We start from the raw sequence: 23,070 nt of genomic DNA on the forward strand, positions 1-23,070 counted from the left end.
CACTTAAATACTCTCTTGCTTTTTGTTACAGTGGAATTGAGTTCAATCTCTCCCTCTGTTATAATAGTCTCACTTCCCAATGATGTTAGTCTTGAACAAAATCTTTCTTTCCTGTTTGACTGTCCTGGTTCAATTTTTTTTGACACCTTTAACCTCTCCAGTCTGTAACAAACACTGAATCTCCCTAATCTTCCTAAGATAACAGTTGATTTACACAGCATTCTCTTCCACCACTGATAATCCTTGGACTATAAACAAAACAAAAGTGTTTTATTTGGCATCACAAAATTTTTTAAAAATTTAAGCCAGTAATGAAAAATCAGTCAATTTTACATACATCTAGATTATTTTTTTCTTGAAAAACCACAAGAACTGGCAACTCTGCCTGAGCCCACTTTCAAGCATGGTCATAATCAACTAGAACTGGATACAAAATTTAAGCCATTAGCAAAGGTTGGTTTTTCACAGCCCTCCTTCCAGTAGGGGCTTTTGTGCTTACATTTGGCCTGCTTAGTTATCCCCAAGACTTGCCTAGCCTCTTCAAGTATTTCTGTTTTTGAACTCTGGCCAGTGAGGTACAAATGGTTTAGCTTCCCCTAAAAGTTATCATTTCTTACATTTTCAGCTTTGGCTCTAACTTTATTTTGCTAACTGAGACTCTCACTGCCCCCCTAGAATAACTTCTATTTGGCACGTGCTCCTCTCTCCACCTGGAAATTCACTGGTCTCTCCTGTTTTCCTATCTTTATTGCCAGCCATTAAATCTTTGTTAAGGGATTTCCCTGGTGGTCGAGTGGCTAGGAGTCTGCCTTCCCAATGCAGAGAGCCTGGGTTCAATCCCTGGTCAAGGAACTAGACCCCACATGTCACAAATGAAAGATCCCACAACTAAAAGAGCCTGCTTGCCACAGCTAAAGGGCCGGCCATGTACTGCAGCTAAGACCTGGCATAGCCAAATGAGTAAATGTATTTTAAAATCCTAGTTGAGACTCAGGATTCCACTCACATGCTGCCACCTTCAGGAAGTCTTCCCTAACTTGAGTCCTAGATGAATCCACATTTCTATCAGTAATCATGATTGTCTGTCCTACTCCCAACAGCATTTAACAACGCTCAAAATAGGACTGTTCTTATTTATCTGTGTACCTACTTAAACTTTCTCTTAATCTCTATAATCTCTGGCCCAAGTTCTTCCATGTAATACACAATCAATCAATAAATGAATAAGCTACTTGTAGAAACAACTAGAAAGAGTCAGAGATTTGTTCAAGGGATTTTAGGCTCAGAATTCATGGGAGCAAGCAACTAATTGGGGTTTTCATGTAGTTACAAATGAATAACCTTAGCCAGTACTGGATTTATTCCATGTGTATAAATTATGTAATAGCATTTTTTCTTCTCCAAATGCAGGATGATCCAAACAAAAGTATACATAAATCTTGACCACAGTCCAAAGCCTGAAATCTAAAAAGGAAATTTACTTTAATTGTCAACTTTGAATAGTAGTAGATTACTAGCAGGGGTACCCTTGTACAGGGAAACACCTTCAGCAATTTTTTAGTGACTTACAACAATTCACATTTATTACCTCATAGTTTTCCAGGGCCTAGAATGCACTGCAGCTTAGTTAGATGCTTTGACAAGACTGCAGTCAACCTAAGGCCCAGTTGGGGATGCATCCGTTTCCAAGCTCACTCCAGTAGTTGTTGACAGGATTCATTTTCTCACAGAAGTTTGGACTGAAGGCCTCAGCTCTTCAGGACCTATTGGCTGCCTGCCTCCTGGGATTGCTTGCCACAAGGGTATCTCCATAGATGGCTCATGCAGCTGGCTTCATCAGAGCCAGCGCGAGAGAGGAGATGAAAGTCACAGGGAGTGAAAGCCCATCACTTTTGCCATATTTCTTAGAAATAAGGCACTAGTTTCAACCTGTATGCAGAAGAGGGCTACACAAGTACAAGAATACAACACTTGTCCTTCATCTGCTTCTTAGCCTCACTAGGACATCTGGCACCATGATACTCCCACTTGGGTTCTTGAAAGATGCTCCAGTAAGGAGGCAATGGATACACTATGCTCAGGCACGTCCAGCTCTGCCACCTCATGGACTGGAGACTGCCAGGCTCCTCTGTCCATTAGCTTTTCCAGGCAAGAATACTGGAGCGGGTTGCCATTTCCTACTCCAGGGGATTTTCCTGACCCAGGGATCTAACCCACATCTCTTGTGCCTCCTGCATTACAGGTGGATTCTTTACCACTGAGCCACCTGGGAAGCCAAGAAGGCAGTGGAGGAGTGAGAAATGATAATATGGAAGACTGAGAGGAAGGTTAGTTAGGCAAAGCAACCTTTCTGGAGGCAGGTACATTGGGCAAGTGACAATAGGGGAAACTGACATCAAATGGAGTCTCATTACCATTAATGAACTGGTATGCAGGTCAAGAAGCAACAGTTAGAACCGGACATAGAACAACAAACTGGTTCAAAATTGGGAAATGAGTACGTCATGGCTGTATATAGTCACCCTGCTGATTTAACTAATATGCACAGTACACCATGCGTAATCCTGGGCTGGATGAAGCACAAGCTGGAATCAAAATTGCCAGGAGAAATATCAGTAACCTCAGCTATGCAGATGACACCATCCTAATGGCAGAAAGTGAAGAGGAACTAAAGAGCCTCTTGATGAAAGTGAAAGAGGAGAGTGAAAAAACTTTATTAAAACTCAACATTCAAAAATGAAGATCATGGCATCTGGTCCCATCACTTTATGGCAGATAGATGGGGAAACAATGACAGATTTTATTTCTCCAAAATCACCATGGACAGTGACTGAAACCATGAAATTAAAAGACTCTTGCTCCTTGGAAGGAAAGCTATGACAGACCTAGACAGGATGTTAAAAAGCAGAGATATTACTTTGCTGACAAAGGTCCAAATAGTCAAAGCTATGGTTTTTCCAGAAATCATGTATGGATGTGAAAGTTGGACAATAAAAATGGCTGAGTGCCAAAGAATTAATGCTTTGGACTGTGGTATTACAAAAGACACTTTACAGTCCCTTGGACTGCAAGGAGATCAAATCAGTCAGTCCTAAAGGAAAGTGAAAGTTGCTCAGTTATGTCCAACTCTTTGCAACCCCATGGACTATAGAGTCCATGGAATTCTCTGGGCCAGAATACTGGAATGGGTAGACTTTCCCTTCTCCAGGGGATCCTCCCAACCCAGGGATCAAACCCAGGTCTCCTGCATTGCAGGTGGATTCTTTACCAGCTGAGCCACAAGGGAAGCCCAAGAATACTGGAGTGGGTATCCTATTCCTTCTCCAGAGAATCTTCCCAACCCAGGAATTGAACCAGGGTCTCCTGCATTGCAGGTGGATTCTTTACCAACTGAGATATCAGGAAAGCCCAATCCTAAAGGAAATCAATATTTTGGAAGGACTGATGCTGAAGCTGAAACTCCAATACTTTGGCCACTTGATGTGAAGAACTGACTCATTTGAAAAGACCCTGATGCTGGGAAAGATTGAAGGCAGGAGAAGGGGACAACGGAGGATGAGATGGTTGGGTGGTATCACTGACTCAACGAACGTGAGTTTGAGCAAACTTCGGGGGATGGTGGACAGGAAAGTCTGGTATGCTATAGTCCATGGGGTTTCAAAGAGTCGGACACAACTGAGCAACTGAACAACACTTTGCTGATAAGGATCCATCTAGTCAAAGCTATGGTTTTTCCATTAGTCACATATGGATGTGAGAGCTGGACCATAAAAAAGGCTGAGTGCCAAAGAATTGATGCTTTTGAACTACGGGGCTGTAGAAGACTCTTGAGAGTCCTGTGGACTGCAAGGAGATCAAAGCAGTCAATCCTAAAGTAAATAACCCTGAATATCCATCGGAAGGAATATGCCAACAACAACATTGCATCAGACACTTAACTGATTATATATTTCTTATCACCCATGTATGACACCAATGAACCTCACAGATCTTGTGAGGTCTTTAATTTCTTAACCCCAGGGATTATTTATTATTATAATTAAGATAACATTCTAACTGTATCCAAGGAAATATGCTAAACTTTTCTACATTTTTTGCCTTAATGTGACCAGTTTGATTTTTTATATATTCTTCCATGTTTTGTCCATATGTATACATTTTCTTACATATCATAGTGAGTCTTAATGTTATGGTCTCCTTTTTTCATTTAATATTGCAATATAGGAACTTTTGTGAAATACATTTTACAGGTTTAAATTTAAGGGAAACCCCCTTTGCAAAAACAAATAAAATAAACCATAAAAATAGTAAAGATTGATAACATTGAAAGCTCATGCCACAAAACTGAAACTGAATACTATCATCTATTACAAAACAATTTGGACCAAACTCAAATTAAGATACAGAATTTATAATGAGGAAGGATTCAGTCCATAAGCTATAGATGCAAAGTATAGTCATCATTTGTATGGTAAGAAAAGAGTAAATTTAAAAATTTCTAAAATGAACAAAATATATTATTGGTGTACTTTGTTTTTATCACTCAGTGTAGAAGATAATTCAGTTGGAAAAATGAGTGAATATAGAATTATTAATTAATTATTAAGTAATAGAATTATTAATAGAATCTGTAAGGGTGACTCAGTAGATCTTAAAAATAAGATATCCATCTTTTCCTCAAATACCACAAAGAAAACGACAATATATTTCCCCAAAGAAGCAAGAGTACAAATTCGATTCTCTGAAAACAAGCAATAAAAGATTTGAAAGTTAAAATTTTTGTCTACTAACTAAATTCTTTCATAAATAAAGTAAAAATAAATAGGAATGCTAGAAAATGCAATAGTAGTACACTTAAGATTCTATGAACTCTAGCCAAATATATACTCAGTGAACACTTCATAACAAACAAAAACTGAAATTACTGACTTCTTTAATTTAAAGTGACTTTAGAACTAAATTTTAGAATTTAGAATAAGACAATAAATCCAAAAAATCAAAAGGAGGGAATAAAGACAAAAGTAGAAATAATTACTAATGCATATATATGGAATTTAAAAAGATGGTAACGGTAACCCTATATGCAAAACAGAAAAAGAGACACAGACGTATAGAACAGACTTGTGGACTCTGTGGGAGAAGGCGAGGGTGGGATGATCTGAGAGAACAACACTGAAACATGTATATTATCAAGTGTGAAACAGATCGCCAGCCCAGGTTGGATGCATGAGACAAGTGCTCAGGGCTGGTGCACTGGGATGACCCAGAGGGATGGGATGGAGAGGGAGGTGGGAGGGGGGATCGGGATGGGGAACACATGTAACTCCATGGCTGATTCATGTCAATGTATGGCAAAAACCACTGCAATATTGTAAAGTAATTAGCCTCCAACTAATAAAAATAAATAAAAAAATTAAAGTTTCTTTAATTAAAAAAAAGTAGAAATAATTTAGGGTAAATTAGAAAAAAAGAAAATTTATAAACAATTCCAAGAGCAGCTTCTTCGGCAGAAGTGGGAAGCTGGGGAGAGGGTTAGGGAGGTACATAAGACCAGGGGAGCCAGGGAAATGAAGTAGATAAACAACTAGACTAATTTGAAAATGTAGAGACAAATAACACACAGAATGAGAAATAATAAATGACAAAAAGAAATCAAATACCAAATAAATTAAAATAATTGCATATAGTAAAAAAGACTATCTTCACAATTCTGTGAATGACACGAATGCTTTTTTAGCAAGATAAAAGGAAACGAATAAACATATCTGAAGAGGGAGAAAAATAGGAAGAAATAAAGAACTTTGTTTTTAAAAGCTTACTCTTGTTGGGAAAACAAGACAGCTATATACAAAAGAATAAAACTGGACCCCTTATCTCATACCACACAGAAAATCAACTCAAAATGGATTAAAGACTTGAATGTGAGATCTGAAACCATGAAAATCCTGGAAGAAGGCATACAGGGTAAACTCCTTGACATTAGTCTTGAAATGATCTTGGGGGTGGGGCGGAGTTTGACACCAAAAACTAAGGCATAAAAAAGGCATAAAAGCAAAAATAAACAAGTAAAACTACATCCAGCTAAAAGCTTCTGCACAGCAATGGAAACCCTCAACAAAATGAAGAGGCAACATACAGAATGGGATAAAATATTTGCAAATCATGTATCAGCCAAACAGTTAATATCCAAAATATATAAACTTGCAAAACTCAGTAACAATAAAAATAAAAATGAAAACCCTGATCTTAACTGGGCATAGGAAATGAATAGATATTTTTCTGAAGAACACATGTAGGTGACTAACAGACACATGAAAAGATGCTCAGCATCACTAATCATCAGGGAAATGCAAATCAAAACCACAATAAGATATCATCTCACACTTGTTACAATAGCTTTCATCAAAACACGAGAAATAAATTGTTAGTGAGGATGTGGAGGAAAGGGAATCCTTGTACAGTGCCAGTGGGAATGTAATTTGGTGTGACCACTATGAAAAATAGTATGGAACATTCTCAACAAATAAAAATAGAACTAACACATGACCCAGCACTTCCACTTCTAGGTATATATCCAAAGGAAAAGAAATCACTATCTCAAAGAGACATTTGCACCCCCATGTTAACTGCAGCATTATTTACAATAGCTAAGATATGCAAACAACCCAAGTGTCTATCAATGGATAAATGGATAAAGAAAATCTGATACCTATATATTATATAATATGTAGCATTTATATTTTTATATGAATATTATTCACCTATGAAAAAGAAGAAAATCCTGGCATTTGCAACACTTGTAGACCATAAGGGCAGTATGCTACATGAAATAAGTCAGACAGAGAGAGACAAATACTGTCTGAGCTCACTTATATGTGAAATCTAAAAAAGCAATGCATAAACACAAAACAGATTTGTGGTTGCCAGAGGCAGGTAAGAAAGGGTGAGGGAAATGAGTGAAGGTAGTCAAAAGGTACAAATTTTCAGTGCAAAATAAGTTCTAGGGGTGTACAACATAAGTATAGCTAACAATGCTTTATTGTATTATTGAAAGTTGCTTACAGTGGACATCTTAAAAGTTCTCATCACAAGGAAGAAAATTGTAAGTATGTGAGGTTATAGATGTTAACTCGGAGAAGGCAATGGCAACCCACTCCAGTACTCTCGCCTGGAGAATCCCATTGATGGAGGAGCCTGGTGGGCTACAGTCCATGGGGCCACTAAGAGTCAGACACGAGTGAGGGATTTCACTTTCACTTTTCATTTTCATGCATTGGAGAAGGCAATGACAACCCACTCCAGTGTTCTTGCCTGGAGAATCCCAGGGATGGGGGAGCCTTGTGGGCTGCCGCTTATGGGGTTGCACAGAGTTGGACACGACTGAAGCGACTTAGCAGCAGCAGCAGCAGCAGCAGATGTTAACTCAACATATTGCAGTAATCATTTAACAATAAGTACATTTATCAAATCGTTATGTTGTACACCTTACAATTGACATGCTTTATGTCAATTATATCTCAAAACTGGAAAAATTTCTCTTAAGACCTTAGGCAAGATATTTTATGAATGAATCTTTACAAAACTTAAATAGATAATCTCACACTTTCCCTGTGTTCCCCAAAATACTTAATATAAAATCAAAAGCACACTAATGAAAATAAACTATTTGGCACAGAAAAACAAAACTATAATGCTGCTCACTTATTAAAAGAAATGTCAATTTTCATATATATGTATATATATTCTTAAAAGAATAATACTTTATTACCAGTGTGGTTAATTCCAAAAAGTCAAAGATAACCCTATATTAGGACACTATGATAGAGATGACCAGCTATCCACTAAAATTTCTCATTCAATCATGGTTTATATTTATTGATATAAATTAGCTGCCTAAACTGGGACTATATTTCCCAACCATCCTTGCAATTAGGTGTTGCCATATGATGGAGAGTGAAAAAGTTGGCTTAAAACTCAGCATTCAGAAAACTAAGATCATGGCATCTGGTCCATTCACTTCATGGCAAATAGATGGGGAAACAATGGAAACAGTGACAGACTTTACTTTTAGGGGGCTCCAAAATCACTGCAGATGGTGACTGCAGCCATGAAATTTAAAGATACTTGCTCCTTGGAAGAAAAGCTACGACCAACCTAGACAGCATATTAAAAAGCAGAGACATTACTTAGCCAACAAATGTCCGTCTAGTCAAGGCTATGGTTTTTCCAGTAGTCATGCATGGATGTGAGAGATGGACTATAAAGAAAGCTGAGCACCAAAGAATTGATGCTTTTGAACCGTGGTGTTGGAGAAGACTCTTGAGAGTCCCTTGGACTGCAAAGAGATCCAACCAGTCCATCCTAAAGGAAGTCAGTCCTGAGTGTTCATTGGAAGGACTGAGGCTGAAGCTGAAACTCCAATACTTTGGCCACCTGATGTGAAGAACTGACTCATTTGAAAAGACCCTGATGCTGGGAAAGATTGAAGGCAGGAGGAGAAGGGGATGACAGAGGATGAGATGGTTGGATGGCATTACTGACTCGATGGACATGAGTTTGAGTAAGCTCCGGGAGTTGGTGATGCACAGGGAAGCCTGGCGTGCTGCAGTCCACGGGGTCGCAAGGAGTCAGACACATCTGAGTGACTGAAGTGACCTGAACTGAACTGACATGATGGAATGTTAACCAATGGAATATGAACAAAAGTGCTTTGTACCAGTTCCAGGTACCTCGTATAAATCACTGCTCCACACTCTCACTCCTTCCCAGTTGGGTAGTTGGACTAGGAACAATTCTAGGACCTAGGAAGCTATATTTTGATGATGGTAAAGTATTTGTCAATCTGAGTCTCTCAATGATTATGTGGAAGAGCACTGCCTTAACTTATCCGTCCCTCTAGTTCTATCCACAAAAAAAACTTTTGTTTGAACAATTATACTCTTTGATTCTATTTCATACAGAAATTATCTTACTCTAACCAATAATATATTAATAGAAGTCATATAGATGACAAGAAAAAAGACACAAGTATAACAAATTCTTGTATAAAGTATACAAGAATATAAAAATAAATTCTTGTAGAAGCATTTGATAAAATTAAAATTGTAATCTTTGGCTCAGCTCTCTCTGGCTAATGCTGCTAAGTCGCTTCAGTTGTGTCCAACTCTGTGCGACCCCATAGACAGCAGCCCACCAGGCTCCCTGATCCCTGGGATTCTCCAGGCAAGAGTACTGGAGTGGATTGCCATTGCCTTCTCCAATGCAGGAAAGCGAAAAGTGAAAATGAAGTCGTTCAGTCGTGTCCGACTCTTAGCGACCCCATGGACTGCAGCCTAGCAAGCTCCTCGGTCCATGGGATTCTCCAGGCAAGAGTACTGGAGTGGGTTGCCATTGCCTTCTCCAATGCATGAAAGTGAAAAGTGAAAATGAAGTCGTTCAGTCGTGTCCGACTCTTAGCGACCCCATGGACTGCAGCCTAGCAAGCTCCTCGGTCCATGGGATTCTCCAGGCAAGAGTACTGGAGTGGGGTGCCATTGCCTTCTCTGTGCTCTCTCTGGGGTCCAACAGATTCCCTGACTTTCTTGCAGTTTGGTTGTCCCTTCTTATATTTCTAAATCTTCTGATGAGTTCTCCTTTTCTGCTTAAGCTAGCTTGACCTAGCTTTTGTCTGAAATAGAAAAGCAAATAGAAAAGCAAAAAGAAAAAAAACAGTTTAAAAAATAATTTTCATTTTCCACTAGGCAAGTGGAATATCTTCCTTGTTTAAAAGAAAAAGAGTTATTTGCTCAGTTGTGTCCAACTCCTCTGTGACCCCCATGGACTGTAGCCCACCAGGCTCCTCTGCCCACAGAATTCTCCAGGCAAGAATACTGAAGCCTGTTGCCATTTCCTTTTCGAGGGGATCTTCCCAATCCAGGGAACCTGGGTATCCTGAATTGCAAGCAGATTCTTTACTGTCCATCACCTGGGAAGCCTAAACCAAAAAGAGGACAGGGTAAACCTGTTAGTTTCCTAGCTCTTTCAAGAAGGTCCTGTCAAAATTCTGCCTTCAAATCGAATATGTCACCTCTTCTGTTACCCAGCAGCAAGAAATGAGTTTTGGTGATCTATCTGCAAATGATGATTTCATGCAATCACTCACCCAATAAGACCAGTAAATGAACCAAGCATCATCTCTTTCAAATGAAAGAATCCAGAGCACTGGCAACATTTTTAAGGCAGAAAATATAACTTTGTATTACCTAGGCTTCCTGTGCTATTACTTCATGTATCCTCTTTCATAGGCAAAAAATTTTCTGGTTAAAACTGTAAATTGATTCATAGTTATTAACTTCCATAAAAGCCATTATGGGTTCACAGTAGCATTCTTCATAGAAATAATTCCTGTTTTAGGAATTACAAAACTTGCAAAGGAGCAAACTCCATTCTATTATTACAAAATGATCCCTAACTGGAAGTTTTTATAAGCAAAAATATTACACATGCTACTGAGAGATAGAGTTAACATTTATATTATTAAAAATATGCTGTTACCATGACCACCCCTTTTGCTATAAATAGTTTTAACTGCTTTCAAGGAAGCCTGTGTTTTCCCTTATAGATTACAGTTGTTCTCTGACTTGTGATTTCTGTATTAATCAGGCACTTTTGAAAACACATGACAGAAGTCCATCTCCAAAGAATTTAAGGGGAAAAGGGGGAAGAGAATATTTATATTAACGAATGTAACTAAGAAGTCCAGGAGATTATAAAGCCTAAGCTAAGCTGGATCCAAAGACTAAAATGTCTTCATTTTTAGATAAATTTTCCTCATTTGGTGGCAAAATGGCAACTGTCAATTCAAGGTTTACATGACATTTAGATGAAAGATGTCACTGAAAAGCTCTTCCTTGAATGTTCCAATCAATGTCCTGGGTCTTGAAAGTGAAAATGAAAGTCGCTCAGTTGTATTGACTCTTTGTGACCCCATGGACTGTAGCTCGCCAGGCTCCTTTGTTCATGGGATTCTCCAGGCAAGAATACTGGAGTGGACTGCCATGCCCTCCTCTAGGAGATCTTCCCGACCCAGGGATCGAACCTGCAGCTCTATGTCTCCTGCATTGACAGGCGGGTTCTTTATCACTACCACCACTTGGGTCTTGAGGTCACCCTGAAACCAGTCACTATAGTGAACAGATACGCTGTATTAATTAGTTGAGTCTCATGATCAACTCTGTGGTCGGCCTTCAGCACCAAAATATGTAAAAATGGATTTTCCAAGAGGATTCTGTCAGCAGAAAGGAGTGATGATGAGGTACCAACGTTTTTGGGGATAAAAATTTTGGCTCCCGTGATCCACAACACTTAATTCTACTTTAGTTAACATTATGACTATTAAGGGAGAAGTACTGTTTCTACTTACATTCAGAAGTCATGTCTGAAACTTAAAATCCATGTTTTGCCTCCAGTACAATGTTAAGATCTGCTCTCTACAGGGACATGTGTTAATAGTAGGGCTAACTCATGTTCATAGGGACATACTTCTTTTAGTTATGAACTGAACTTTTAGTTATGGTTATGCATCAAATTATCTTCTAAAATTCCCTTTGACCAATTAACTCCTATTAGAGGAGTTTGTGCCTGATGGAGAATAACAGGGTTGGCTGGGGTTAGGTTGTTAGTAGTCTCTTTTTTTTTTTCTTCCTGTTCGAAGTTTTCTGGACAATGAATGAATAAAACTACAACCACTACTCCATTAATACCAGCACTCGAGCCATTGAGTTAATCAGTCCAGAAAGTCAGCAACAATTATGATTCAAATTGACTGAAGGAGGATACAATGATGGAAGGAAGGAAGGATAGAAGGAAGGAATGAATGAAGGCAGGGAGAAAGGAAAGGGAAGGGAAGGAGGAAGAAAAATGAATGAGTATCAAACTATGTGTCAGATTCTCAGCTCATATCAGGAGTGCAAGAAATATCACATTTACGTTTGTTTTCAGTCAACCTAATGTGGACTTTGGTCCCCAGTTTACTGGGTTGAAGGCTAATCTAACCAGTTAATGCTGGAATATTCCACATCCATTACTCCAAAGTTGTGCAAATCACTGGGATTCACTAAGACTAAGCATCACTAAGACTTTGGGGAGGCCCAGTGATCTTCAGTCACCCATCCACACCGGTTCCCTCCCAGACACCCACAATCATCCCAGACCACATGGTCTCTTCAGGATAGGTGGCTCTGTTGCTTTCCTGTGAGACTTGAAGCTTGTGACACTTAAGCAAGGTTGCGAGGCCTAGGAGATGGCAGTCATTTCCCTCTGCAGTCTTGCCATCGTCTCAAAGGGAAAGATATCCCTAAGAACAGATGCCTTCTCTTCTCTGGAGGCATAAAGTTTTCTGTCCTCCCAGTTTCTCAGTAGCTCCCCTCCCTGCTCAGCTAACTTCGGACTCACATACCTGCTCCTAACTCTCTGCCTTCCAGGACACTAGTGTCATCCCTCATGCATTAAAGCAACTCCTCCAGCTCAACTCCAGAAAAATAAATGACCCAATCAAAAAATGGGCCAAAGAACTAAACAGACATTTCTCCAAGGAAGACATACAGATGGCTAACAAACACATGAAAAGATGCTCAACATTGAAACATGTATATTATCTAGGGTGAAACAGATCACCAGCCCAGGTTGGGTGCATGAGACAAGTGCTCAGGCCTCGTGGACTGGGAAGACCCAGAGGGATCGGGTGGAGAGGGAGGTGGGAGGGGGGACTGGGATGGGGTACATGTAAATCCATGGCTAATTCATTTCAATGTATGACAAAAACTACTGTAATGATGTAAAGTGATTAGCCTCCAACTAATAAAAATAAATGGAAAAAAAAAAAAAAGAAAAGATGCTCAACATCACTCATTATCAGAGAAATGCAAATCAAAACCACAATGAGGTACCATTACACACCAGTCAGGATGGCTGCTATCCAAAAGTCTACAAGCAATAAATGCTGGAGAGGGTGTGGAGAAAAGGGAACCCTCTTACACTGTTGGTGGGAATGCAAATTAGTACAGCCACTATGGAAAACAGTGTGGAGATTTCTTAAAAAGCTGGAAATAGAACTGCCATATGACCCAGCAATCCCACTTCTGGGCATACACACCAAGGAAACCAGATCTGAAAGAGACATGTGCACCCCAGTGTTCATCGCAGCACTGTTTATAATAGCCAGGACATGGAAGCAACCTAGATGCCCATCAGCAGACGAATGGATGAGGAAGCTGTGGTACATATACACTGTGGATTATTACTCAACCATTAAAAAGAATTCATTTGAATCAGTTCTAATGAGATGGATGAAACTGGAGCCCATTATACAGAGTGAAGTAAGCCAGAAAGATAAAGACCATTACAGTATACTAACACATATATATGGAATTTAGAAAGATGGTAGCGATAACCCTATATGCAAAACAGAAAAAGAGATTCAGATGTATAGAACAGACTTGTGGACTCTGGGAGAAGGTGAGGGTGGGATGTTTCAAGAGAACAGCATCGAAACATGTATATTATCTAGGGTGAAACAGATCACCAGCCCAGGTTGGGTGCATGAGACAAGTGCTCGGGCCTGGTGCACTGGGAAGACCCAGAGGGATCGGGTGGAGAGGGAGGTGGGAGGGGGGACTGGGATGGGGAATACATGTAAATCCATGGCTAATTCATTTCAATGTATGACAAAAACCACTGCAATGATATAAAGTAATTAGCCTCCAACTAATAAAAATAAATGGAAAAAAAAAGATGATAAAAAATAAAGTTTAACAGAACACAAAGAGCACGTCCCCATCATCTTCTTTCCACATAATACATTACAAATATTCCAAAGATAAGAAATTACAAAGCATAGTTACTACCTTAAAAAAGGGGGAAAGGGATAACTAAAGAGAAAAAAAAATCATATTTATTGCTAGGTCATTCATCCCATTTCTTTAAATGGGGATGGAAAGAAAGAAGAGGAAGAGACAGAAGCAAAAGTTTAGAAAGCGTAAGTAAATTCCCAAAATCCTTCTGCCAGTAAGTGGTAGAACCTAGGTATTTTTTATCCAGGGCCTTTTGCAAACCTATCTTAACCCGTCACATCATTCAATTTGAAACATTTAAAAAATTAAGCTCAAAAATTAAAATTTGTAATCAATTTTATTTTTTCTTCTAGTTGTGCATTTCTTCAATTTTATTGATGATTGCTTTAGAAATAGCCATGGGTTTTTCAGAAATATGTTTTATTTTAAGTCCTTAGTCATCTGTTACAATGTCTCTTAGAGCTGAAAGTTTCCAGTTACCATGGTATAGCTTAGGATTCAAAATGGGGAAAATATTAGAATACTAGTAAAAACAGAGGAATCAAAAAATAAAATCCTTGAACTCCTGTCTCTTATAACCACTTGATAGCAAAGCAGGATTTGGGTGTCTTCTTTCATTTGTAACTGCTGTCCCCTGGCTGCCTTACTCATAAGACATCAGATCTCCCACAATTAAATCTATAGCAACAATGAATCAACATGTGAATGATCTACTTTTACTATATATGTTCAAAGATCTGGGAAAGTTCCCAGGGAGTACACAGGTTAGCTAAAGTCCAAATACCTATGTGAAGAGACAGCTGTGCTGTCTAAAATCGCTTAGCAACAATCTTAAGACAATCTCTATTGTCTTAAGTTTATTCTTTAAAATAAACTTTAAAATAGTGGGCTTGCCTGATGACCACAAGCACTGAATCTTAGAATCCTTAGAATTTTTCTGAAGTCCTAAGAGCAATGGATGTTCTGTTTAAGCAGAGAATAACAACGCTAGAGGAGAAATTAGAGATGTTTATAGAGACTTAGACAACATATTCTCTGCAAAATAAATGATAATGGCTTTTGTTCCAAATATTATTACAGAAATTCAATAAAATCACATCATTTATGCATTTAATTTACTGGAATTGGATGTAGGAAATAATAATATATTTTAAAGATAGTTGTTGGTTTTTAAAAATCAAAGAAGCCAGATTGTGCTGGTAACAATAGAGGATTTTTCAATGTCATTTTGGTCTTAATTTCTGCCATAATCCTAAATTTTAACCCTCATCCCCACATGATAAGATGTTGCTGAGTATTGTAGAACTGAAACTGATCGCTGGTTGTGAGGAGAGAGGAAGTTAGATGTCCTGCATTCCAGATCACTCTCTCAGGTGATTCTGTGTAAGGCACATAACCTCAAGTGAGAGGAATCGTCTCTCCTCTGCAAAGTCAGAGTATTCTCTCCATCACAGCAGGGTTTTCATTAAAATCAAATTACATAGGTATAATAGTATTTGGTAAAATGCTAAAACATTTAAATTCAAGATATGTTATCATTATTTACATGTTGGTTACATGTTCTTACTTTCATATTTTTGTTTTAATTTTTTAATTCAGTTTTAATTTCTTTTTGGTTTTATTTTCTTTTTGCCTTTTTTGTATTTTTTAAATTTTTTTTAATGTTTAAGTTGCATTTATTTTTTCAATTATTACTTTTACCCTTATCACAATCAGGTCCCTGGCTTGAAGATTCATCTTGGAAGGGTTTGTGAAAACCAAATTTAATACAATCCACATGTATTGCAGTCAGTTCAAAAGGGCGATTGCAATCCCGCAGTTCAGCACCCTCAACCGAGTTCAGAGGAAGCTGCTATTAGCACCTACTATGAGGCTCTTTTGGTATTATTGACTATGTTTTCAGTGAGTTTCCCTAAGTGCCTATCACCTATCATTTAATTTTATTCCATGAGAAAAAAATTTAAAGTAGACAACCCTCTTCTTTTCATAGATAATTTGCAGTAGGATAGTAAGTGGGACTTTGTTGTTCCTAAATGAATTACCAGAACATAAATTTCTGAAAATAGATTATAAGAATCCCTGTCAAGTGATGCAAAGCAAGAGCAGGCAAGATATCCCCTTCAAATTTTATTAGGAAGCAATCTAACTGGATCGGATACCCACAATGATCCATCTGAGGCCTCCTGAACCCCCAGGCAACCTGGTGTCTCCCAACTTGTATAAGAACCGACTACAAGAACTGCAGGGGTGTGAGACTGCAAGAAATCCATCTGAAGTTAGGTTAAGGCTTTCTCCTTAACTTCCCATGAGAGAGGTGACAGGTGTATACTCCTATGCCCAAAACAATTGTGTGTGTGTGTGCGTGCGTGTGCGCGCGTGTGCGCACACATAGGGTGTGAGGAAGCAGGGCTCTAATAAAACTAAGAGATTGGGCAAACCTGCTAGAACAGGAGAAAGGCATCTTCCTCCCAATTAGATACAGTGTGATGACTGTTCTGCTCTCTGCCCAATTTGGACACTAGGGCAAACAGGACTGCACAAGAGGGCAGAACAGAGAGTAGGAGTGGCGACAGAACAACCTCTTCCTCTGCCACTGGTCTGGCAAGTATATGCGACTTTTCTCTGGGACAAGCGGACATCGTAGAAAGTACCTATTGAAAAGGCACTTTACCCAAACACCTTCCCCAGTGGCTCAGCTGTAAAGAACCCGCCTGCAATGCAGAAGACATGGGTTCAGTCCCTGCATTGGGAAGATCTCCTGGAGAAGGAAACGGCAACCCACTCCAGTATTCTTGCGTGGGAAATCCCCTGGATAGAGGAGCCTGCTGGCCTATAGTCTGTGGGGTCACAAGAGTCAGACACGACCTAGTGACTAAACAACAACAAAAACCCAGACACTACCAGTTATAAACATAGTACCATTTGATATGTCTCTTCGTCTCATCATGAGAGCAGCAGTTTTTATCTCCCAGTGCCTAGCACAGTGTACGAAAGGGAAACTCACTCAGTTGTGTCTCTTTGCAACCCCATGGGCTATACAGTCCATGGAATTCTCGAGGCCAGAATACTGAAGTGGGTAGGCATTTCCTTCTCCAGGGGATCTTCCCAACCCAGGGATTGAACCCAGGTGTCCTGCATTGCAGGCATATTCTTTACCAGCTGAGCCACAAGGGAATCACAGTGTATGATACAAGGTAAATATTCAACCAGTATTTGTCTAATTAATTAATACATAGAAACCTGTTCTGGCCTCCCATGCTAGGCTCCATCTACTATAATCTTTTGGTCTTTCAACTTTCTCCTGATACTTGACAGTACTGGTTTACCTATTCTTTCTGTATTTTAAAATTAGGACTTCTCTTTAATGTCTAGATTGTCAAATCATAATAGAAATTGAGCCTGTCACATTACTATTCTTATTCTATTTCTTAATGCTTCTTACTTTTTTTCCTTAAGCTTAGTAGTTGGCTCCAGACACAGAAAAGTTATATTTATCAATTGATGTATACTGTAATGTATAAAACAAGCAATGGTCTGAGTCAATCAATCTCAAGATGCATTCCAACACTTGATTTCACACAATGTAACCCTGGCTTGCCAGGGAAAATACAGCAGATCTCATTTCTGGGAACTATATTGGTTTCATTTCAGTTGTTGCCTTGGAAGCTAGCCATGGGGTAACAAAAAAGAAAAAAGCAAAAAAAAAAAAAAAATCAAAGAAGTTCAATGCTTTAAAAACTTTGAAGTACCATCCTCAGTCAGAGATGATCTCTATCCAACTACTTGTAGCATGCAGATTTTGAAATAAAGTTATGCTGTTTGACTACATATCTTAAACATGAAAAGTACAGTCAATGTATAGAATTGGACAGAAACCATGAAAATGGGCAGTCAGGTCCAAACCTTGCAAAACTATAAACAAGACTTCCTGAACTAACTACCCCCAGTAACTGTTTTCCAAGTCCTCTCCAAAGTAAAGAGGAGATCTGAGTGAAAGTCAGGCTTTTGACAGTGATAACCTTCTGTGTATTAATTCCAGAATTCCTTTCTCTGTACCTTGATCCTCCCCACATTAGGTTGGACACTCCTTTGTTTTCATCCTCTGTGATGGAGTCTATAGGACCCAACTCAGATATACAACACAAGAGAAGACTCTACACATGGACATCACCCAATGGTCAATACGGATCAGAATGATTATATTCTTTGCAGCCAAAGATGGAGAAGCTGTACAGCCAGCAAAAACAAGACCAGGGACTGACTGTGGCTCAGATCATGAACTCCTTACTGCAAAATTCAGACTGAAATTGAAGAAAGTAGGGAAAACCACTAGACCATTCAGGTATGACCTAAATCAAATCCCTTACGATTATACAGTGGAAGTGATAAATCGATTCAGGTGGTTAGATCTGAGGGGCAGAGTGCCTGATGAACTATCGATGCAGGTTCATGACATTGTACAGGAGACAGGGATCAAGACCATACCCAAGAAAAAGAAATGCAAAAAATCAAAATGGCTGTCTGAGGAGGCCTTACAAATAGCTGTGAAAAGAAAAGAAGTGAAAGGCAAAGGAGAAAAGGAAAGACATACACATTTGAATGCAGAGTTCCAAAGAATAGCAAGGAGAGATAAGAAAGCCTTCCTCGGTGATCAGTGCAAAGAAATAGAGGAAAACAATAGAATGGGAAAGACTAGAGATCTCTTAAAAAAAAATTAGAGATACCAAGGGAACATTTCATGCAAAGATGGGCTCAATAAAGGACAGAAATGGTATGGACCTAACAGAAGCAGAAGATATTAAGAAGAAGTGGCAAGAATACACAGAAGAACTATACAAAAAAGATCTTCATGACACAGATAATCAGGATGGTGTGATCACTCACCTAGAGCCAAGCATCCTGGAATGCAAAGTCAAGTGGGTCTCAGGAAGCATCACAATGAACAAAGCTAGTGGAGGTAATGGAATTCCACTGAGCTGTTTCAAATCCTGAAAGATGATGCTGTGAAAGACCTGCACCCAATATGCCAGCAAATTTGGAAAACTCAGCAGTGGCCACAGGACTGGAAAACATCAGTTTTCATTTCAATCCCAAAGAAAGGCAATGCCAAAGAATGCTCAAACTACCACACAATTGCACTCATCTCACACGCTAGCAAAGTAATCCTCAAAATTCTCCAAGCCAGGCTTCAACAGTACATGAACTGTGAACTTCCAGATCTTCAAGCTGGATTTAGAAAAGACAGAGGAACCAGAGATCAAATTGCCAACACCCATTGGATTATTGAAAAAGCAAGAGAGTTCCAGAAAAACATCTATATCTGCTTTATTGATGATGCCAAAGCCTTTGATTGTGTGGCTCACCACAAACAGGAAAATTCTTAAAGAGATGGGAATAGCAGACCACCTGATCTGCCTCTTGAGAAATCTATATGCAGGTCAAAAAGCAACAGTTAGAACTGGACATGGAACAAAAGAGTGGTTCCAAATAGGAAAAGGAGTACATCAAGGCTGTATATTGTCATCCTGCCTATTTAACTTATATGCAGAGTACATCATGAGAAATTCTGGGCTGAATGAAGCACAAGCTGGAGTCAAGATTGCCGGGAGAAATATCAATAACCTCAGATATGCAGATGATACCATCCTATGGCAGAAAGTGAAGAAGAACCAAAGAGCCTTTTGATGAGAGGGAAAAAGGAAAGTGAAAAAGTTGACTTAAAACTCAACATTCAGAAAACTAAGATCATGGCATCTGGTCCCATCACTTCATGGCAAATCGATGGGGAAACAGTGGAAATGGTGACTGACTTTATTTCTGGGGGCTCCAAAGTCACTGCAGATGGTGACTGCAGCCATGAAATTAAAAGACGCTCACTCCTTGGAAGGAAAGTTATGACTAACCTAGACAGAATATTAAAAAGCAGAGACATTACTTTGCCAACAAATGTCCATCTACTCAAGGCTATGGCTTTTCCAGTAGTTGTGTGTGGATGTGAGAGTTGGACTGTGAAGAAAGCTGAGCACCAAAGAATTGATGCTTCTGAACTGTGGTGTTGGAGAAGACTCTTGAGAGTCCCTTGGACAGCAAGGAGATCCAACCAGTCCATCCTAAAGGAAATCGGTCCTGAATATCCATTGGAAGGACTGATGTTGAAGCTGAAACTCCAATACTTTGGCCATCTGATGTGAAGAACTGACTCATTTGAAAAGACCCTGATGCTGGGAAAGATTGAAGGCAGGAGGAGAAGGAGATGACAGAGGATGAGATGTTTGGATGGCATCACCAATTCAATGGACATGAGTTTGAGTAAACTCCGGGAGTTGGTGATGGATAGGGAGGCGTGGTGCGCTGCAGTCCATGGGGTCGCAAAGAGTTGGACATGACTGAGTGACTGAACCGAACTGAACAGATGTATAAATATAATTATTTTTGCCTCTTGTGTGTAGGAGGCGCAAACTCCATCAACCCTATTAAACAGAACTTAAACATGTCCAATGGTAGCTTATTTTCTTCTTGGCGGTCAAATTTCAGGTTTTTCCAATTCCCCCTTTCTCTTGGGGGTTGTCTAATTTCCTAGGGGAATTACTTATCATCCAAAAATGAGTAGTCCATAATTCTGCTGCAATCCATAGCTGTTAGGTACATAATCTATTTTAATGGATAGAGGCAATAATTTCACTTGAGAAAAATTTTCAGTCTCCCATCCCCATGCTTGCTGACTTGGGCCATGGCTCTGTTCTCATTGGCATCACTGAATGCTAATGCCCAGTGTACCCTTGGAGGTCTCCCCTTCATCTCAGCCAGAAAGTCTGGACCCACAACAGACATGTGGCAGGCAGCTTGATTCTCAACGCTTCTGCGTTTCACATTCACTCAGGCAGATGGGGACATTTCCTGTTTCACCTTCATTCACCAATAGGCTGGATGCATTCTATGTTCAGGATATCACAGTGATTCTCCGACTCTCTTTTCATTTTTCTCAATATATATCCTAATATGCATATATTTCCTAATGTTACCTGATGATGTCATAACTTCTCAGGAAATTTCATTAAACAGGCTCAAAGTTCATTGTGCTCAATTAGAAACAAAAGGTAAGCAACCTTTCCCATTTGATTTTAACTTTGAGATGCTTGGGGTGGAGTTGCTCCTGGAGAAGATTTTATGATCCTCAGAGTGAGCCCATGATATTCTTCTCCTTTAATTAAATGAGTCTTCCTAATGACAGAATCTGATTAGTCACCATCTTTCACTAACAGATATTTATTTCATAAACTTAAATTGACTTTTCCTTTGAGCCAGTCTCTATCAGCATCATTAGGTAGGGGGTTTGGCAATGGGAAGGCTCAGTTAATGCCCAATGGTGACAGGGAAACAAATGCTAATCTAAAATAAACTGTGAGCTTTGTTTTTCCAACAAGGGAACAAAAACAGAAACGTACATGGGGGAGGCTGACCTGCTAGGTATCTGGAATACCTTTGTACTTCTAATAAAGCAAAGGGAAGACATAGACATAATATGCAAAGAAGAATATTTGACTTTATTTTTCTTAAGAGGAGAGGCAGTTTAAAAATAGATTCCTTCCTTATTTACTCTTTGTAAAATCCTGTGTGTTTCTGAGGAAAGGGTTTCTTTTCCACATGAAAACTGGCATTCTCCTGCCCTGATACTGCAGTTACAAGAATTCTGACATGAGAAAAACATTCTACTTCAGTCCATAATTGAGCTTTCTACATTATTTGAATCATCACACAGTAGCTTGCAACTCCGTGGGTGCAAAAAAAAAGTTTGTTGACTAATGCTCCTGAAAAAAGACCACATAGTAATTATCTTCTCCTTTTTAAAAGTGGAACAACGGTTACCCTTTGTTGATCCATAGCACTTACAGTTTAAAACATTTCCACTCAACTTGGAGATGTATTATAATTCTAAAGAGAAAGAAAATGTACTAATGTTCCTACTTTATAGGTATTAAAATGAGATATGAAGAGATTTCAAGTCCTACAAATATAATAACAATTCATATTTATTGAACATCTAATATGTGCCAAGCACTGTTCTAAATATTTATCATACAAGCTCACTTAACCCACATCACAATGCTATGTGGTTAGTACTTTTATTAGCCCCATTACAGATGACCAAGCAGGGATAAAGGAGTTGAGGAAACTTGCTTAAGGCCATACAGACAAAATGTGCTAGGGTCAGAATTTCAACCTAGACAGCCTGAGTACATTGTCAACTCTCTTAACACCACACGTGATGGCTTTTTTTTTCCTTTAGCTTCCTTGAGGTATAATTAACAAATAAAAGTATAATATATTTAAAGTATACAATGGGATGATTTGATATACATAAATATTGTGAAATGATTCCCACAATTGAGTTAATTAAAACATCCATCACCTCGTATAGCTACTTTTTTTTTTGGTGAGAACACTTAAGACCTTTTGGTGATAATATCTAAGGAAATCAACCCTGAATATTCATTGGAAGGACTGATGCTCAAGCTGAAGCTCCAATACTTTGGCCACCTGATGTGCAAAGTGACTCATTGGAAAAGACCGTGATGCTGGGAAAGACTGAGGGCAAGAGGAGAAGTGGATGACAGAGAACAAGACAGTTGGATGGCATCATTGACACAATGGACATGAGTTTGAGCAAACTCCAGGAGATCGTCAAAGACAGGGAAGCTTGGCGGACTGAAATCCATGGGGTCACAAAGAGTCGGACATGACTTAAGAACTGAACAACAACTTAAGATCTACTCTCTTAGCCAATTTCAAGTATACAATATGATATTAATACCATAGTCACCCCATATTATACATTAGATTATAACTAAAAATTTGTGTCCTTTGACTTATATCTCCCCATTTTTAGAGTGCAGTTTCATTCTTTTGCATGTGGTTGTCCAGTTTTTCCAACAACATTTATTCAAGAAACTGTCCTTTCCCTCATTGTATTGTCTTGGCTCCTTTGCTACAAATTAGTTGACTCATATGTATGGGCTCTGGGCTCTCTGTTTTGTTTCATTGATCTATGTGTCTGGTTTTATTCCAATATCATATTGTTTCCATTACTATAGCTTTGAAATATATAAGATTGGCCAAAAAGTTCTTTTGGATTCTTCTGTAAGATGTTATGGAAAAAACCAACTTTTTTGCCAAACCAGCAGTTTGAAATCAGGAAGCATCGTACCTCCTTTCTAAAGATTGCCTTGACTATTCAGGATTT

General features: G+C 39.0%; 1 protein-coding gene across 1 annotated transcript in view; it reads left to right on the forward strand.

Moving 5' to 3' along the window:
- Positions 1-2,554: 2,554 nt before the first annotated feature.
- LOC110132557 (follitropin subunit beta-like) overlaps positions 2,555-23,070 on the forward strand; it is a 121,802-nt gene continuing 101,286 nt past the window's right edge. Inside the window, exon 1 of the mRNA XM_070472792.1 lies at positions 2,555-2,615. Within this exon, the coding sequence (XP_070328893.1) occupies positions 2,555-2,615 (61 nt within the window). The remainder of the gene's footprint in view (positions 2,616-23,070) is intronic.

The sequence above is a fragment of the Odocoileus virginianus genome, chromosome 10, assembly GCF_023699985.2.
Source record: "Odocoileus virginianus isolate 20LAN1187 ecotype Illinois chromosome 10, Ovbor_1.2, whole genome shotgun sequence".
Taxonomy (NCBI): Eukaryota; Metazoa; Chordata; class Mammalia; order Artiodactyla; family Cervidae; genus Odocoileus; species Odocoileus virginianus.